The sequence below is a fragment of the Scheffersomyces xylosifermentans genome (assembly GCF_036884685.1).
Source record: "Scheffersomyces xylosifermentans strain CBS 12540 chromosome Unknown RJT20scaffold_8, whole genome shotgun sequence".
Lineage (NCBI taxonomy): Eukaryota > Fungi > Ascomycota > Pichiomycetes > Serinales > Debaryomycetaceae > Scheffersomyces > Scheffersomyces xylosifermentans.
Window position 1 is genome coordinate 442,228 of NW_027042946.1, and position 19,250 is coordinate 461,477.

At 40.3% G+C, this 19,250-nt stretch overlaps 6 protein-coding genes across 6 annotated transcripts; all 6 read right to left on the bottom strand. All coding sequences in view use genetic code 12, as the record gives it.

The window, feature by feature from the left end:
- Positions 1-322: 322 nt before the first annotated feature.
- On the bottom strand, positions 323-2,051 carry PGA13 (Pga13p). The gene has a single exon (XM_064917946.1). It carries the CDS (start codon positions 1,857-1,859, stop codon positions 405-407), a length of 1,455 nt encoding a protein of 484 aa, XP_064771859.1. The 5' UTR covers positions 1,860-2,051; the 3' UTR covers positions 323-404.
- Positions 2,052-2,783: 732 nt separating this feature from the next.
- RJT20DRAFT_100717 (glycoside hydrolase superfamily) lies at positions 2,784-4,070 on the bottom strand (the record flags this gene model as incomplete). The annotated part of the gene is made up of 1 exon (XM_064915638.1): positions 2,784-4,070. One exon carries the CDS (start codon positions 4,068-4,070, stop codon positions 2,784-2,786), a length of 1,287 nt encoding a protein of 428 aa, XP_064771860.1.
- A 2,972-nt stretch (positions 4,071-7,042) lies between these two features.
- On the bottom strand, positions 7,043-8,224 carry RJT20DRAFT_131193 (uncharacterized protein). Its single transcript, XM_064917947.1, has one exon. It carries the CDS (start codon positions 8,102-8,104, stop codon positions 7,214-7,216), a length of 891 nt encoding a protein of 296 aa, XP_064771861.1. The 5' UTR covers positions 8,105-8,224; the 3' UTR covers positions 7,043-7,213.
- A 1,447-nt stretch (positions 8,225-9,671) lies between these two features.
- RJT20DRAFT_100041 (uncharacterized protein) lies at positions 9,672-11,594 on the bottom strand (the record flags this gene model as incomplete). Its single annotated transcript, XM_064915608.1, has 1 exon — positions 9,672-11,594. One exon carries the CDS (start codon positions 11,592-11,594, stop codon positions 9,672-9,674), a length of 1,923 nt encoding a protein of 640 aa, XP_064771862.1.
- Positions 11,595-12,557: 963 nt separating this feature from the next.
- On the bottom strand, positions 12,558-13,219 carry RJT20DRAFT_131198 (uncharacterized protein). The gene is made up of 2 exons (XM_064917948.1): positions 13,073-13,219; positions 12,558-13,005 (listed from the first exon to the last, which is right to left on the bottom strand). The coding sequence occupies exons 1-2, from the start codon at positions 13,165-13,167 to the stop codon at positions 12,798-12,800; spliced, it is 303 nt and encodes a 100-aa protein (XP_064771863.1). The 5' UTR covers positions 13,168-13,219; the 3' UTR covers positions 12,558-12,797.
- Positions 13,220-13,430: 211 nt separating this feature from the next.
- Positions 13,431-16,212, bottom strand: SSY5 (Ssy5p; the record flags this gene model as incomplete). Its single annotated transcript, XM_064915944.1, has 2 exons — positions 13,431-16,069; positions 16,115-16,212. 2 exons carry the CDS (start codon positions 16,210-16,212, stop codon positions 13,615-13,617), a joined length of 2,553 nt encoding a protein of 850 aa, XP_064771864.1. The 3' UTR covers positions 13,431-13,614.
- Positions 16,213-19,250: the final 3,038 nt, after the last annotated feature.

Sequence of the window (19,250 nt, forward strand, 5' to 3'; positions counted from 1 at the left end):
GAGGACAATTCTCGTATAAACGGTTCTTAAAATAAATTTGACATTATTTAGGCAACATTGCTTTGGCATATGGTTTGAAAAGTTATGAACGCTTCCCCTTTTAAGGTTCAAATAGTGTGGCCTGATGCTTGGCAAGAGCAGTTCGTAATTACGGGAGTTACAGGTGATACCCCACTTCTTCACATAAGAATGCTAATTAACATTCACGCTTGGTATTTGAGAAGAAAGTAAACAAGACATTTACAGGGTCAATGGCAAAGCCATTAAAATCAGTTGAAATGTAAAATTGAAAATTAACCAAAGGAGAATATATAGACAGAAGAATGTAATTGTAATATAAGCCTAATAGATTTATAGAAAAATGTGGTTTTTTGCAATATTGAATGCTTAAACTTAAGCCTCCATCAAGCCATGAAACTGACTAGAAGTGCAATAATCCCAATGAAGGAACCTTTAATAGCATGGTTACCTGCCTCTCCTTTGAGAACTGTTGTAATTGCGGGTCTCGAAGTAAATTGAGCAGCAACTGTAGTCTTACTGGGTGTAATTCTTGGGACGCTGGTCGTATGCTGGGTCACCTTCTCGACGGTCTTTACGGCGGAGTACGTAATGTGAGTTGGAGAAGTAACTGTATATGTTGCTGGGTGACAAATATCCTTTGTGCATGTGGTGAGGGTGATAGTAGTTGGAGTAGGACAATAAGTGACGTATTCCGTATATGTTAGTGTAGGTTTAATACCTGTGAGAGTAACTGTGGTAGGAACTGTGTAGGTATATGTATGTGGATTACATACGTTCCTGGTACAGGTAGTGATTGTAATTGTTGTTGGCTCAGTGCAAGTTGTAATCCATTGGGTTGTTGTTGTGGTGGTAGTTGTCGTTGTTGAGTTATGGTACCAATGGGATGACGAAGACGAATCAGAACTCCAGGACAGCGAAGAAGATGAATCAGAAGACCACGAGGAACTAGACCAACTGGAGGAAGGCAATGAAGAACTAGATTCCGAAGAAGATTCAGTAGAGCTTACCCAAGAAGATGATGGACTCCAAGAACTGGATTCAGAAGACGACCAGCTTGAGGTGCTTGAGCTCCAAGATGATTCACTTGAACTAGATTCGCTTGAGCTCCAAGATGATTCACTTGAACTAGATTCACTAGAGCTCCAAGATGACTCACTTGAACTGGAATCAATTGAGCTCGATGAAGAGCTTTCACTTGATGAGCTACTGTCAGAAATCGAAGATGAAGATGAAGAAATCAGGACTTCATCTTCAAAAATTCTCCCAAGTACTCCTTGAATCTTTAGTGGAATAGCGTCCAGTGGTGGGTTAGATGGATAATTAACTACCGCATAATATGTGGCAGAATATCCATAAGGATCATCAATGTTCTTCTGGCCATACCAACCTTCCTTTGTACCAAGCCACAACAAATAATTATCTTTATCAAATTCGACGTAAGTCTCGTATGGTTCTAAGGCTAATCTTAAAACACCATGAGTGGTAGTAAGATAGTAACGAAGTCCCTCTGCTAGGTCGAAGTAAATCCAATGTTTGACGTCATCATATATGAGAATCTGAGAAGCTGGTGAAATGAAGAAAATGCCCGAGCTTTCATGGGCCGATGCTAGAGTATTGGAAACTGCTCGATCGTATGCTTCGGTGTATAACACCACTTCTTGAAGTTTAGCAAATGTTAAACTTGTGTATAGAGCGAAAGAAAGAATAGATAAGTAATTCATATTGAGAAGTTGAAGCGAGAGTAGATGAGGGTTTTGATGACTTCTTTTCCACAAACTGTCTGTTATCAAGGATTTCACTATCATATTTATACCAATCTGTAATTGATAGTATTTCATGAACTTGATACAGCAGCATTGCCCACAATAACACAATATAATTATAAACCAATACAAAATACACTATAATTATTCTTCGTGATATTATCTATGATAATACCGTTCGTAGATATAAACATCGAGTATTTTTAAACAATTATTATCAAAAAGTTGCAACCGCTTTGCAACCACTGGCACAGCCGTGTCCAAAATAGATATACTACGACTTATGACATTCACCCCGACTCTCCACTGTCTGGTCACGAGAGGGGGCTGACCAGTCACTTACGAGCGTAGTTCTATATTTAGCAACAAAAATTATTTCGCAGTCTTCAAAAATAATCTTTCCAATCAAAAAAGAAATGATCTGCTGCAAAATTACTTTTTGGGACAAAGGGAGAACAAGAGGACACTAACTGGTGATGCCCAAGAAAACTAGCATTTATTAATAGTAACAGTGTCTTCATATTCTGTAGAGAGATATTATGATTATCTTCGCGTAAATAATTATTTGGGTAAATATAGATAATAGTAATTGATGTTTAGGTGGAAAGAGGATTGTGGGGAGATATTAAATTTAATTTCCCGTTTTGATCATTTTGAGAGTTTACTGGTGCGTCATCAACGTTGTATATTTATTTGCTCGGGATATCAAACATGAATTGTAGCGAGATATATATTTTAAGGTATTCTAAGGATTCATATCAATAATCTAAGAAAATATACGCAGTGTCATTAAGGTATCTCTTTATTTGGTACCAAGATCCCAAGCGACTTCATTAAATGAAGAAATAGATATTGTATATTATCAATCAATGGTAAAAACAACATGGAAACAAAAAAAAGCCTAAAGAGCTAAAACTGAAATCAAACAAACAAGAACACCAACTCTAAAATTTTCGAAATATCATTGGGTAGGTATTCTAACTTTTATAAATTCGAAACTTAAAGGAATAAACCGATAACAACGGCAGCGAAACCAGCCAAACCGCTCATGACAACATTACCAGAAGCACCTCCTTGTGGAACAACAGATGGGGCTGCAGAAGTAGCTGGAGCAAGAGACTCAGCAGCAACAGTGGCGGTTGGCTTAGGACCAGTGAAGGTAGCGGTGGTTGGACCAGTGAAGGTAACAGTTGCTGGTTGACAAACAGCCTTTGTACATGTCACAACAACGATAGTTGTAGCTTCTGGACAAGTAGTTACCCACTCAGTGTAAGTTGATTCTTCAGTAGCAGTAGAGTTAGCATACTTCTCAGTAGTCAAAGTGGTTGGAGCGGCAGAAGAAGCACAAGTAGATTCTACACCAGCAGCCTTAAGAACGGAAACAACACCATCGAAAGCAGGAATAGTGGTGTAGTTGGAGTACCATAAACAAGCATCACCATTACCAGCAAAGGTAGTAGGAACCCAAGAGTAAGTGTCAACAAAGTCCCAGACACTGATACCCATACATTGCTTACCAACATTGATACAAGCTTGGATAGAAGCTTCGTAGTCAACAGTTTGTTGAGCAAGGAGAGCTTCAGATGGAGGAAGGGATTCAAATCTAACATCAAGTTCAGAAATGACGACTTGGACACCTAAATCAATGTAAGCTTGCATTTGCTGTTGTTGTTGAGCTTCACTTGCAGTCTTGTTAACAATGAAGTGAGCTTGAAGACCAACGGCGTCAATCTTAGCGTCTTGTGCTTGAAGAGACTTAACCAAGTTCTCAACAGCTGCAGACTTATTGTTTGGGAACTCAATGTTGTAGTCATTGTAGTAAAGTTGAGCCTTAGGGTCAGCACGAGCAGCTGCTTTGAATGCAGTTGCAATGTAATCAGTACCGGTGACGTTGTAGAAGAGCGATTCTCTGAAAGTACCATCTTCATTGAAAGCTTCGTTGACGACGTTCCATGAGAAACATCTATCCTTGAAGTGAGATACTTCAGAATAAACATGCTTGTCAATTACGTCAAGCAAAGCATCCTTGGTCCAATTCTTTTGGTCTAACCAAGAAGGATATTGTTGATGCCAAATAAGGGTGTCACATAAGAGGATCTGATTGTGCTCTGCAGCAAAGTCAGCAAAAGCATCACCTGCAGTGTAGTTGAACACACCCTCTTCAGGTTCAGTAAACATCCACTTTTGAACGTTAGCTGGAGTAAGCGAACCGAATTGTTCAAGCATGATATCGACGTACTTTGTGTCGTTCCATTGTTCTTGGTTGGTTGCAGTACCAAAGTACATCTTACCAGCAGCGACAGCAAGTTCATTAAGAGTGGTTGGAGTCTTACAAACTGGGGCAGTGTCTGCGGAGGCAAGACCACTGAGGATAACAAGAGCGGTGGCAAGTTCTAACTTCATTTTGGTTGTTGGGAGGCTTGATGATAATCTTTCTAAATTAAAAATAAAACAAAGAAATCCAGCTACTTATATACTTTTCAGTATAGCAAGTGGCATTGTCTTCTTAACTCCCACATCCAAAGTTCCAATTTGCAGCTATCACCAGCTCAATTTTTTTTTTTTTTTTTTGGAGATTCTTTCTTGGTTAATGGGGCAAGCTGCCGTCAACCTAGTTTCCATGAGAGTATACCTACAAACTAGAATACACTGTGATTAGAGTGATTCGTACAAGAAGAATCCACGGAACCTGAGTAATCCCTTTCGGCAAAGATTATTCTTCGTGTAAGATTACGGCAATGGTGATGTCTGTCCCCTGGCACTTCCTGTTATTAATTTGGTACCTGGACACTATTTGTGGGGTTGTACGTACGCGATTAGGGCAGGTTTTCCGTATTAGTCTGTCAAGGTGTTTGTGTCTTCATGTACATAAAGATAACCCCACCAATTGCACGGCAGACAGGAAAAAATAAAACTCGGCGTACATCAAATGTTTTGGAGCCAATAATTATCTAAGCTTATATGTATTGTTTATTGGAGGCTAAAGGAATTAACGGACAACGGCCCTTATTTCTAAAACAACCGTCGCCTAAACACACTCAACCAAAGTTGGTCCCGGTTTGATATTAAGACTAGGACTGATAAACTAAATAACAATAATTTGAAGAACCCAAAAGTCATCATCAAAAGGGGTAGATTAGCGGAGATAGAAAAGCTGGTAATCTTCAATTGAACATCCGGTGCTGCTTCCGAGCGGCTCTTAGTAACAATTGGGACTTGGAAGGTCCAATTCCGATCCAAACTCTAGATATGCGATAATCTCTTTCACCCATTATGCGTCTCCTTTTGGCGTACATGTGTATAACACCTGTGAATCGTAATTATAGGTGTTATGGATAATATCTCTTGTATTGTTTGCACTGTAGGAAACCCCACTTACAATGTTCGGCAATACCAAGTACAAGGTTTCTAAAGCTCCATCCTCACGCCATAAAATGCTATTTCCGCTGTATTTTTAAGCCATTCGGTTCCATCGTTAGTCCTTTCTGAAGCTCCATCCTCGAGGCATGCATTAAGTGCTGCAGGACAATCAATTTTGCGACCAGCCCCCGCCCTTATTTTTGATACCCCTTTTTTCGACAGCCAATTCTGTTATATTTGACGGTATGTTTGTGCAGTAGATGTGTAGCTTTGAGCAGGTCAATGAATAACATGTTACTATCTTTACTGTTTTCCCACCCCAACAATTTATTATTTCAGCAATTTTCTCTTTTATGGACCTCCCCCACTCTTGAGGTAGAGTAAAAGTATTATTAATGAATGTTTTTTTGAATCCCTTCTGGGAGAACATCTTGAAATCAAAACATCACAACATGGGCTGACGAAAAGACCCCTGTTCTAAAATCTTTAAATGGTAAGATTAAAGGAGGCTCATCCTATTAAACAACATCATAATTTGAATGATGCCAAGCCTATATAACATGACACCGGGTATACTATAGAGTGACACATTTATCATCACACCGATTATCTTGGCTTTGACAACTTAATTGAAGCATGGGGTGCCGTGAATGTCTGAAGAGAGACATAATTAAACCATGGGGTACGCACGTCATCCGTTGTTTCTCACAGCAGTCAAGCTGTTCTTTGACGTTACAGCAGGGAACTAGAGTTAAGCCTCGGCTGACAATAAAGCTTAGCTTTGGAATCCGTAAAGAAGCTCTCTTAAATCAACAAGCAATATTAGTAAGTCGTACCCTGGATGATATACGAGCAGTATCGCAACTGGTGAGCATGCTCCCAATAATTACTTCCCCTATTTTGGACACGAGGCGGCTACCTTACCACCGAATGCAATGGTGGTTGAACCCCTTCCAGTCAATGAGAAGCACACTAAGCACACTAAACACACTAAGCACACTCTGAGTGCCCTCATTGGCCATAGATATTTATTGGGCCGCCCCAAAAAACTTGCCATAGTCAAAGTTATAACAAAGAATGCTTTCTGCTTTGCTGTTTGCTTTTCGGTAACCTCTTGATACATTTCTTTCAACCCTTAGCTTTTCCGGGAGCTTTTCTCAAATGGGAATCGAAATTTGCCCACTGGCTCACCTTATATTGACTCACGTTGTTATCCCTTCGTCTCCATCGTAGAAGTGGTCAGAAGACCGAGGTCAATTCCCATCATTGGCAAGTCTTTATAGATTCTAGGAGTTATGACATCTTCCAAATCACAATATCTCTTGGTTAACACTTTGTTTCTTCTTTAATGGATTCGTTGGGAGCCTGTAGTTTCTTTTCACTAAAGCAAGGAAGACTTCTTTCTGACACTGTCAACATACAATGCTTAATGTGGATATGGAACCGGAAACCCCTGCCTATCTTTTCAGAGCTGTAAGCTTACAGCACTTGACCCATTTTATACACTACGCTGATTACATTACAACGTTACTAGAATGTATAGCTTGAAAAGAGGATTGCATTCTAGAACAGGAAATTAGCAGCAGCAAAGAAAACATTACCAAGCTTATTTTTCGCGTCACCAAAAAAGGCTGCAAATATTTTCAGAGGAACTGTCATTAGTTTGATTCGTATGGGCGTGAAATATTAAAGATATAATGAAGTGAACTACTCTACTAGTTTACTATTTGAGAATAGAAACGAGCTAGATTAAGTTAGAAATTGCAATATGAAATTGACTATTAATATAGTTCCAAGAGAGTTTTCAGTTTATATCTGCTCCATTGGGTGATGAAAATAAGCAGGCAAAAGTTTGCACTAGAACAGTAGCTACGAAGTTGTACAAGGCAAATTAAAATACTGAAGATTATAAAGTATATTATGCAAACAATGGTAATTAAACAAAAGCGAAATAAAAATGACAGCTAAAGACAAAGTAGCAATCTTTAAAAACAAGCATGAAAACCAACTCTAAACATTTTGAAGTAAAATTTTAGTAGGACAGTAGAAATTTACAAATCCTAAATCAATTAAAGGAATAAACCAACTGCAACAGCAGCGAAACCAGCCAATCCGCTCTTGATGGTATTACCAGAGGCACCACCTTGTGGAACAACAGATGGAGCTGGGGTAGAGGTTGGAGCACGAGACTCAGCAGCGACAGTTGTAGATGGCTTAGGACCGGTGAAAGTGGCGGTGGTTGGACCAGTGAAGGTGACGGTAGCAGGTTGACAAGCAGCCTTGGTACAAGTGGTGATAGTGATAGTTGTGGCCTCTGGACAAGTAGTGACCCACTCAGTGTAAGTAATGTCCTTGGTAACAGTGGAGTTAGGGTATCCAAGGGTTGGGATGACAGAAGTTAAAGTGGTTGGGACCTCAGTAGTAGACAAAGTGGTTGGGGCAGCAGAAGAAGAAGCCTCAGTGGAAGAGGTGGAACCTGGAACTGGCTCACCCTCAGTTTGCACTCTAATCTTCAATGGAATGGCACCTTCTGGGGCACCATCAGGGTAGTGAACCAATGCTTTTTGGGTCTTGGAGTAATTGTAAGGGTCGTTGATGTTCAACAAAGCGTAGAACCCCTCGGTGGATCCGCCGTAACTTAAGTAGCCATTCTCGAAAGTAACGGTATTGTCGGTAAAAGCAACAGTGACCTGAGCAATGTTGTTTTCAACGGCAAAGTATTGTCTAAGTGGTTCAACTGGAATGAAGTACAACCAGTTGTTGACGTCGTCGTGGATCAAAGTTTGGGCATTTTGACCTAAGAAAACATAGTTAATACCAGCACCTTCGTGGAGGGAAGACAAACCATTACCATTGATGGTGGAATTGTCAGATTCCACCCACAAGGTGACGTTTTGAAGAGCAGCCAATGCCTGGGAAGACAACAAAGCGAGGGCAGAAAGGGTGATTGATAATCTCATTTTTAGGGGTAGTGGATTGGTAGTAGCGAAAGACTGGGTATGAAAAGAAACGATTTCTTTTTGTTGATGTAGATATATTTTAATCGTTCACATTTGACAGATACCTCGAGGTCTTTATATACTCGTCCCAGAGTTCATCTCGTTTACACGGAATTTCTGACAAATGGTGTATTCCGTTCCGTATCTCCACATAGGACCCGCTGTGAGTGCCATCTCACCTAAACTGAGAGTTTCTCCGGTGCTATAATTAGCATATTTTTGATGTCATATAAACAGGTGACGCAGAAAGTGCATCACCGTGCGTCTCCACATTTCATATTTCTGTTGTATCACGCACAAAAAAAGAACGATGTTACTCTTTATTTGCTGGTTGCATGGAATCTACACTATCATTGAGCAAATAATATTGGAGGTAATAAAGATGCTACCGAGACTAATGGCTTTTCTTTCGTATCTTAGGCTCGTTGCCGTGAAATCAGAAAGGTGATATTTTCCGTGTTCCGAACGGACTTCCGCTACGGTGTCATAATGTGGTGAGTACAGAAGGTTTCTGAAGTTTGGTATTCTCTGGTGGCAATATGTAGCCGTACATGTCGAACTGTAATGTGTGAACAGATTACGGAGACAGGGGCAATAATTTGTGTGGTCGAAGGAGTTCCTGACCATAAATCTTCTCAAAACCCCTTTTAATGCCGCACAGGTTAACGCATGTAATCAAAGAGGTTTGACTTTCCGTGTTTGGCTGGTTTTTACCCCATACGTCACATTACACGGGGGCTCGGCAACAGGTTTGAAAATTTTACGAGAGTCTTCAGAGATGGTCTTGGGCATTAAGGCCCCCCGAGAAAAGTGGGCTTTCTCGACAACACACAGCTAACTCCAGCTATAATAGGACCACTCCCATAACTATGGTAAATGTTACTAACGACTACAGCGAAATGTCATGGTTACGGAGTATATGAGAATACTTGATAAATCCGAAGCCCGTGGCTTTTAACCCGGATGATTCTTCTGTAGCAGAATTTTATCTGTGACGCCATGGGAGCAGAGCATGCTAAATTTAGCTTTCTTTTCTTTTCTGCTCTTCGTTACGGTGAGTCCCCTCAATCGAAAACACCACTACCTACAACCAAATAAAAAGAAAGAGCCATAAAAATGCATTTATTCTCTCGTATACACCTATGTAATGCCGAACAAAACGCCTAAGTTCCTAGATGCACAGGACATCTGACGTAATTATTACCAATGACATGTCTTGGGATTATTATACAGTGCAGGAAGCAGAAGGGTTCCGTAATTACGTCATTCCTATTTAGGCAATTGTTCCGGCAGTTAACTGCAAGTGTTTAGTCGACTGTGGAACACTACAGAAAGAATTCAGTTGACACGGGAATAGAAGGCACTTGTAAAAATTCTATTAATAGGGTTATGTAAACAGATTCTATAAACAAGGTTGCGAAATTTCTTGGAAGCTGCTTAGAAATCCAAAGGGGAAAATGGGACAACGGGAAAACGGCATGCAACTGCCTTCGTTACGGCAGGTACCTGGCGACGTTCTATACTTGGCTTAGGCTCTTTCGCTCTGTTTGTACTGGATGAATCTACCCAAATTTGTCCATGTCTCTTCGGCTTTGAGCTTAAGCTGTGGCGACTTGTTCTTATCGATTTTCTTATAAACTTCCTTAATCTTTGGTTCTATCTCCGATAATTTCTGCAAGTAGTTTTGCTGCACGAAGATCTCATAGTCGTAGTCGAAGTCCTTGTCACCAAACAACTCATAGATCAAATTCAAACATTCCAAAATGATCTCTGTTGTCAACGGACTGGAGCTGCTATTATTAGACTTGTAAAATAATTCGATTGAGGTAACAAGAAATTCCGAGATTTTAGACGTAATAGCAGTGTCGCCGATCACAAGCCCGATATTGCCCAAGAATCCAACAATAGACAAGTATAATTCGAGTTCTGCATCTTCGATGGTGTCTTCTTTTTTGATTATTATTTCACATTTAGCTATAAGTTCATCCACCATTTGCGGCTGAACCTTTTGGCTAACCTCAGGGCCAAGAGTTTTGGTAATTGCCCACAACACATTCAAACAGTTCTTTTGTAAAACAATATCTTCTGTATTTGTGGATTTTATAATTAGATCCCATAACTGTAAACACTTCTCGTACCATTCCACAGGAATCGATTCATTTGAAATCAACAACCATGTGAAGTTGTTCAATGCAACCAATATTTTTTCTCCTAACGACAAGATGGCACCATTATAGAGCTCGAATTTGTTCAATTCTACTAATGATGGAAAGATCTTGTTGAGTAATACATCCAAGGTCGTTGGTGGTAGACTGATAGGCTCTTCGATATTGGTCTCATTAATCGATAAGTACTCCAAAATAGAGGTAATCAAGTCCAAAGCCACCTCTAATGTCGTCAACTCTAACTTTGACTGTAATGCAATGTCTTGGTCCTTGGACAAGTCCTGTTCCAAAGTTTGGGCGTCCTTTTGTATAGGCTGGTTTGTGTTGTCTGGATTCTTGACGGTATTCAACTTAGTTTTCAATTCTTCTAAGTCTGTAGTAATGATCAAGTCGTAAATATTTGTCAATATCTCGTTACTGACCTGATACTTATTGTTCCCGTGGTCCAAGATCTCGAGATTGTTGAATTTGATACCTTCAACATAGATTTTTGTAAGATTGTTGAAATGCGATGGTTTACTGTTGACATATTCGATCAAGTTGCCGAAATTGAATGCAAAATCCAAATTGAGCTTCTTGATGAAGTCCTCTGATTCAGTGGAGAACTCGTAAATGAATTCTAATAAAGCATTAAACAACTTAGTGGAAATTCTATATCCTCCATTAGATGAAATTTCGTAGGTTAACAAATCAGTCACGAACTTCAATACGGGATCGATCTTGGAATATATAGATTCGTATAAGTCATTGGAGCCACTTGCTAATACCACAATTAATGATAAGATATTCTCGGTGAAATCGTATAACAATTGTACCTTGGACTTGTCGTTTTTACTATTGCTGGTTTGGCCATTTTCGATCAAGAACTTATATGATGTTTGGATCTTGTTAATGGAGGCTTCAATGGCAGTCCATATATTTGAACGCCAGCAGAACTTCAAAACGTCATATCCCTCTTCGATACCCAAGTTTCTCAATAAACCAAACGACTCTACGATGATCTCATCGTTTGAGTCGTTCAAGCATTGTTCCATGATGATAGTGATCAACTTTTCTTTCAACAAAAGCGTTCTCATTCTGGCATCTTCACACAACACGGTAATGGCGCCTAATGCCATCGACTTATCGTTTGGAACAGTTGATTTCAACTTGTTGATCAACGGTAAGATCTTAGACTGGCGGGTATTCTCATCACGTTTGTCTGTCTTATTGTCTGTATTAGGGTTCTTTCCAAGCGGATTGAGCCTGGCTTTCTGGTTTTTTCTTCCTTTCTTAAGTTTACCCATTGTATGTGTCTAAGTATCCTACAGCCTACAGAGTACCCACTGGTTTAATGGACTATTTAACGCCAAACAGACACTTCAAATCAACTCTGGAAAATACAAATTTTCAGAGTCTCATCACCAAAAAAAATATTTCTTAACTATGAGAGCGTTAACTATGGGAGTCTTTACTATGAGACGCTAACTATGGAGTGCGTCTTATGTAGGGGAATCTTAACTATGTGGGTCTTAAGTATGGGAGCGTTAAGTATGGGAGCGTTAAGTATGGGAGCGTTAAGTATGGGAGTGTTAAGTATTTAATATATAATATTCTTAAGTATATAAGACGTTAATTATGACTCTAACTATTGTGAATAAGTATGTGTATCTTAACTATGAGAGTTTAAGGGTATGAGACGTTAACTACGGTGAGAGTCTCAAGTATGAGAGTCTTAACTGTGAAACGTTAACTTTGAGACATTAACTACGGGAGTCTTCACTGTTAGCGTCTCAACTATGAGAGTCTTTACTATTAGAATTTTCACCTATGGTATGATGCATTTGTTAAATGTAGACTATTCATGCCTCCAATGGTTATGTTGTAGCATTGGGTGCCCCGATCGGGGTCTATCAGGTATTGGAGAAGTTAGGAGCTATATCACTCAGAAAACTCCAAGAGTCGTAGTGTATTACTTTACTACTCTTTCTTACTATTGGAGACGTTAACTATGAGAGACCCTTAACTATGGGAGACTCTTAACTATGGGCATGATTATGGTCATACTGAAGGCATTATTATCGATTCAGCAGAAGTGCTAAGAAAGTGCTTGTAAGCTAATAACTAATGATTTCAATAGTATAGATATAGAACAAGAAGCTCAATAAGGTCATAGTGTCAAGTTCTTTGAATTGTGACATTAGGAGTGTAATATCAGTTCAATTACCACATAGTTCATTGATTTTCCTCGTACTAGAACTTTGGAGTTGGAATATCTGATCTAGAATATGTACATTTATTGGTATATATATATAGTGTATATTTCGGCCATTGACTTTAACGTTGTATCTTTAGCCGGGTTTTGGAATTCTTCTTCTCCCCTGTTTGCATCTCATCGTTCTTCACATTTCATGACTCTTACCATCAATTTGTTAAAATGCATTAATGATACACATTAAGGTATGCATTTTTTGTCATAGACGAATCTGCCTAGTAAATCCTAATATATTTTACTTCTCCTTGGAAATATCTTTGACTTGCTGGAGCAACTTCGACGTCTGTTCCGTTGCATGCTCTTTTTCATACTTCTCTTTCAATTCAGGATGGAGACTGGTTTTCACCTTCATCTTTAAATCTTCCCAGTCCCTTGGTGCTTCATCCTTGTCGTAATAAAGATCTATATCTTTTCGTAAACGTCCTTCTTCCTCCAATTTTTCTCTAAAGAAGTATTTGTTAGTATCATATTGCAACTATTGTACTCCACTGTCTGGATTCTCTTACGTACATCACTATTGGTTTCCAGAACTTCAATCCAGTGTACCAACTCAACACTGAAACAAACACCACAGTAAGTATCTTTCCGGATTTACCTGCCACCATTATATTACTGTTAGTTCTATATCTATAAATCTACCAAGTAGTCTTCCTAATACTATAGCTGATTCATATCATTCATTAACTACAATTCCGTATTGGCTGAAAAATTATATATACAGGCAAATTTTTCACAGTATAGTGGATGCAAAATAGCAAGTAAATATTGTATGTACGTATTATCTAAGTTTGTATGTTGTTGAGGTAGTTCATAAGCCATCATTGTATTCTGTTATGCCAACACATATTACATGTTTTTGTCAAAAGAATTAAAAGAACTAAACGTATAATAAAAATACAATAATATCAACAGTATATAAATATAAACAATAATTAATCCCTGAGAAATAAAATAACGATTCAATCACAATCTAGTGTTTCACTTTTTCCGTGTATATCTATCCAAACAACTAGTTGCATAATAAAGACAATTTTTGCGATGTTACATCAAATTTAATCAATTTCTGGAGGAACAGCGCCATCGAGTTCTTCAACTCCACTCTCATACTCACTATCATCTCTCTCGTCCTCACCATCAATATCATCATCTTCCTCTTCAGTGGTAGTAGCCTCGTCATCGACATCGCTTTCACTTCCAGTATCCTTCTGTGGGCTGCAGCCTACTACACCCCATTTGATGCTAGTAACTTCTTCCAAACGCTGTAAAATCTCGCACATAGGAGTGAACAAACCGAATTGCTTGAATTCTCCATCGTATGAGTGCAACATACCGACCACACCTAAGCCCTTATCGTAAGGACTTCCTTCGATGTCTTCCAACTTGGTCAAAATCCAGGAACCACTGTCACCACCAGAGGCAAAAGCTGAGTTGTTTTCAAGCGAGTTAACAATGAATTCAGAAGAGTGGATTGCACCGTCCAACCAGTAGACAAGCTTAATGCCATTCAAAGTACCTTTAGTGAATTTGGAGGTGGAGCCGTACTTGAATACCAGCAATCCATTGTAATTGTTGCCTGCAGCAGTCGAGTTTGTTGAAAGGCTCAGGTCCACTTCATCAATGTTCAAGTCAAGAGTCTTTGGCGAGTATCTTGTCAAGTTAATGACTGATCTGACGTACAAATTGTCGAACATCAAAGCTGGGTCAAACTCATTGAAAGCAATATCGTCTCCCAAATAGTTCTGGTCACAGATGAGGTTTTTGTTGACCTTGATGATAGCCAAGTCAGATAAGCGCTTTTCCACATCTGAGTCGTGTCTTCTGTCCTTGTCGCTATCTTCCTTCTTGATATTAATCAAAGTTCTTTCACCCCAAATAATTTGACCAAAACGGTTCTTTGGCAAGTTTCTTGTTTCATATCTATCCTTACCTTGGGAATCCTTTGGATCAAGGATCTTTACCCTCTTCAATGGGAACATTTCTTCCAACTGGTGTAAAACAGCTCCATATGCAACTTTCGATTCAGCAATCATGAGTTCGTCAGTTCTGTTGACAACCTTCTGGTACTGCGCCAATACAGCCAGCTTATATAAGGAGATTAAGACAGACAGAGGGGCAGAAACATGAGGATATTCGGTGGTTGTGATGTTGGTGTTGTCCAAGCAGACATGGCCACAGGAAATAGCAAATTTAGAATTGGCATAAGACTCCAAATGGGGCTGCTTCTTTGTGTCAATGATTGGGTAGATGTATCCACCCATCGTACCAGATGTTCTGGAGGAATTTTCAACTGACAAAGAAAGAGACATTGGTGGTCTTAATGGATCAGTGGGAATACGAAATGGAAGCTTGAACTTTTGGGTAACAGGAGGAGTTATTGTCTGCTCTGACATACTGGTAGTGGCCGCAGCAGACCCGCTACTGGTTCCATGGTGGTAGGAGCTAAAATTAGTAAGCTTTGAAACTGGAGTGTTGTCGGTGGCAGTACTACCACCCGAAGCAGCTAACTCGATCTGATTCTTCAGAACTATTACATGAATATCGTCATATAACTCATGAAGACTTTGAGTCAACTTGTAGTGGTAATCTGTAGGGTCTGGATATCCAAAGTATAAACATAAGATGTTCAAGTCTTTGCTGATACCTCTTGTAATAGGGGCAATGAAAGAACCGTTTTGTTCCTTGATAGAAATCGACGTTGTCGACATTTTCTCAATGATCCTGACAAGGACATCTTCGTTGGGTAATGCCACACCTTGGTTGTTGCCCACTGCGAAATTCTGTGGTTTAACAATAGTTGGTGGGATTTGGCCAGAGTTTCTCAGGTTCAAAGTCTTGGTGAAGTCATTAAAGTTCTTGACCAACAACAACTTCAATTTGATGTACACTTCGTCGCGAAGAAGATTGTCGTAAAAGTTGAGGTAGATTTTCATTATCCGACGAAGCGAAGATGAGTCGAAGGTGGTGAACTTCCAATCTAATTGTTCTGGGTTGCGGAGTTTCTCCATGTAAGCTACAAACTTCTTGAAGCAGTCGATAGTGTTGATGACTGCGTTGGTCAAGTTGATTATGGAGTTATTGTACTGACTCATCACGAAGGACAAATCGTCGTATAATTGTGCTAATTTATCAGCAATGACTTCATACGGAGTCTTGAGCTCTTCATTGTTTTCCTCCGGAATGTTCAAAATTTGAAGAGGTTGGCCATAGTTGAAACTGCCTTTCTTCTGTGCGCTGCTGGCGGAGCCTGAGCTCTTGTATGACGACTGTTTTGTTGAAAATGACTTTTTACTCTGTGAAAAAACTGACTGATCCACATATTCGGATTCCTTGGTGAACACCGACAGTGGTTTTGAATTCAGAATAGATGGGTTTAGGTTGAGCAGAAGATCGTTGTTGAATGAAAACGCCGTTTTCACCTTATCATTAGGGTCAACTGGCTGCGAGCCGGAGTCAAACATCGGCTGGAAGTCGTTGACTGAGTTTTGAGACCCGTTGGTACTGTTACTTCTGGCGGGTACGAGGCGAGCGGAGCTCGAGTTGGGGATAGAAGACGACGTTGTGGGGATACTGTTGCTGGAGTTGGTGAGCGGAGGCACGGAGTCCCTGTCTGCGTCCGATTTGCGAGATCTTAAGAACCGCTTCATGGACATTGTTGAAAAGATAGGATGAGCCTGAGAGTGCTCTAATGGGTCCATACAAAGCGGGAAAGCAATAGTAGCACGAGGTTTCTGAGGAGAGGAGCTGGCGGCTGACAGGTGGAGAGGTTGATATTTTCACTGGGTTTGTGTGGGAAGCAGCCACAGGGTATCGAAGTCGGTGGATAGTTGTGGAGACAAGTGTGATCGGTAATAGGTAATAGGTAATAATAAATGGTGGTAGAAAGAATAATTAGTGTTGGTGTATGGCGGTAACGAAAAAATGCCGTGTTTTATTGAGGAAAATAATTGGGGGGAGTGTGAGGAGTGTGAGGGAGGTGAGTGTGAGGGAGGGTGGGTATGTGAGTGAGGGAATAGGGGGAAGTTAGGGAGAAGACTGGATGATAGTGGGAGATGTGAGGGAAGAGAAAGAAATTAGAGCAGCGAGGGAGAATACTGTGAGGGAAAACAGTGAGGGATGTGGGAGAAAAGCACGAGGATAAAGAGAGATTTGAGAGATGACAATAACAGTGGTACAACGAGAAAGGAGAGGAATAAGGAATAAATGAGGGAGAAAATTGTTTATGATGAGTATATGTAAAATGAGTATATGTAAAATGAGTATGCTTAGAATGACTATTTGTTGTTTAGAATGAATATAAGATGAACAAGTGTAGACTGTTACAATGAGAAATAGAGGAAAATACGAGGAGAGCAGGGAGAAAGTGTGGGAATATGTTAGGACGAGTATGATGAGTGAGTGTAGGGAGATAAGAAAGGTAAGAAAGGATGAAAACAAAGAGGAGGAAAATGTGTGGGAATGTACTGTATATGTGATTTAGTAGTATTAGTAGTATTAGTAGTATAGATTAGTAGTAGCACGGTTGGTCTTAGTACTAGTGCGCTAATACATAAACTGAGTGCTTAGTTGTGGCAGTAGACATGTTAAGTCTGATTTATATTCTTCTTTGAATTACCGCAATAGGCACTAGTAGAATACACCATACTGTGTTACTCTCTACTGCTTTATCAGTATCAATAGAGAAAGGCACATCGTTTCACCAGTAACAGTAATGTAATCGAAAGATAGTAATAAAATAGACTATTGTGGCATGGGTGCAAATTGCCAGAAATCTGTCTACAGTATGCAGATTATGGAAGTACTTAAGAAGAGGAGTTCCAATTGGAGACTTCACAAGCCGCTACTAAACAAACAAGAACTTCTTGAGTTAACGTAACTAACGGGCTTCATGTACCAAATACGAAAATTAAAGAGATCATCCCACAAATAGTGGACTGCTACAGCAACTTGTTCATTCCAACCAAGATTACAATTACGAAGTAACATATACTAAAATGTTAGTCATATCAACCCTCTTGTATAGCAATTTACATCTGTAACATATCTCAGATAGTAGGTAGTGGCGATCCGATGCAACCCTAGTTGACTGTAGTAATGCAGTTTTGTAATTGCTTCGTAATTCCGGCGAGGCCTCAGGAACGACTAAGAGTAACACCCTTGTAGAGTGGGATGATCGTGAAATCTCTGGCTCGCTCATTATGCGAAGCTTCTTATTAATTAATTCCTATCAGCGTCTAATATCCTTGTCGTTGTTATATTCTGTTTTAACGCATGTTCTAAACAGCGGCGCAGGGCAATCCACTATGTAACTGATACACTTAACTGCCTCAGTACGAGAAAACTCTCCAAAACTCTTTGAAACACTTCCGCCCTTTCCTAACTCATTCGTCAATAATAACCAATCACACACATAACAAACGCTAACATTACCTAGGCTGTCACTCTTGGCTACCTCGAGTACCCTTACTGTCACTGTCACTGTCACCGTCACCGTCACCGTCACCGTCACCGTCACCCTACAACATACACATCACAATTGACATCCCAAGGAAATATATCATGACATAAATGACAGGCTGCGAAAAGAAACAAAAAAGAAACGCTCCTCATCGTTAACTTTTGCACCTATTGAAAACAGATATTAACAGTGGAGGGGTCTCGGTAGTATAAGCGTGGCTCGTATTTCTCCCTCGCTATTCGCTAGTCTTCCCGCTGATTTGCCCGTAGCTTACCCGCGTCGCTGCCCTGTCTCATCGAGTCTGCTCATTTGTCACTCTGTGACTCTTTCCTATTTGTGAGCTGACCACAAGATACTACCATGTCTTCATAGAGTGATTTCTCTCTCTACTACGTGACCACAACGCAGCAACCCACCTAAAATGGAAATGCGGATTCCCGTGCGACATTTTCCTTCCAGCGACATCTTTTTTCAGCCCTTCCGAGCACCTCAGGGCGATAGCAACATAACGACTACCGAAGGGCTTAACACCAGAGCCGACAACCAGACGAGGACACATCGACTCAGAATCATGATTGATGTTTGGACAATTCCTAGGTATTAAAGTACCTCCTGACATATCGTCAGTGCCACTTGACTTAAGGAGGGTTAGCATTTAGCCACTCCGGACGGAATCTCTTTTTCTTTTCCTCTATTTTGCTTCCTCTGGCCCACGGCTCCCACCAACTTTCCAAATTGGACTTAATATCCGAAATACATCCGTGCCGCAATAGTATTACCGTCATCGTTCCTCTTCTATCCGCCACCGGTGTTCCAACTGCCAGCACCCGGGTTTTTCCTTAGCTCTCATTATCACACGACATTCTCTCGCCTGACCTACCACTGAACTGAAATATGCTAAACCGCGAAGACTTCCCCGGTGTTGTTTGAAAAAAGTCTTCCATCTCGCTGGGATACTCACTCACTGACAACTTAGTTGTAGGTTACCTACTGAATTTTCTCTGGCATGCTCGCTGTCATTGTCTCGGTAATCTCACTAATTGTACTCTCATCTACTCACTCACCCACTAACCCATCGTCCACTCACCTTACTCAAGGACTCTTACTCGCCCACCTACTCACCCACTTCTTCACCCACTTACTCACCCACCCACACTCTCTAATATCTCTCCCTCCACCCTCCTCCCTCCGCCCTTCACCCAGAAAATGTCTGTCCCACCGCCGCTTCGCTTG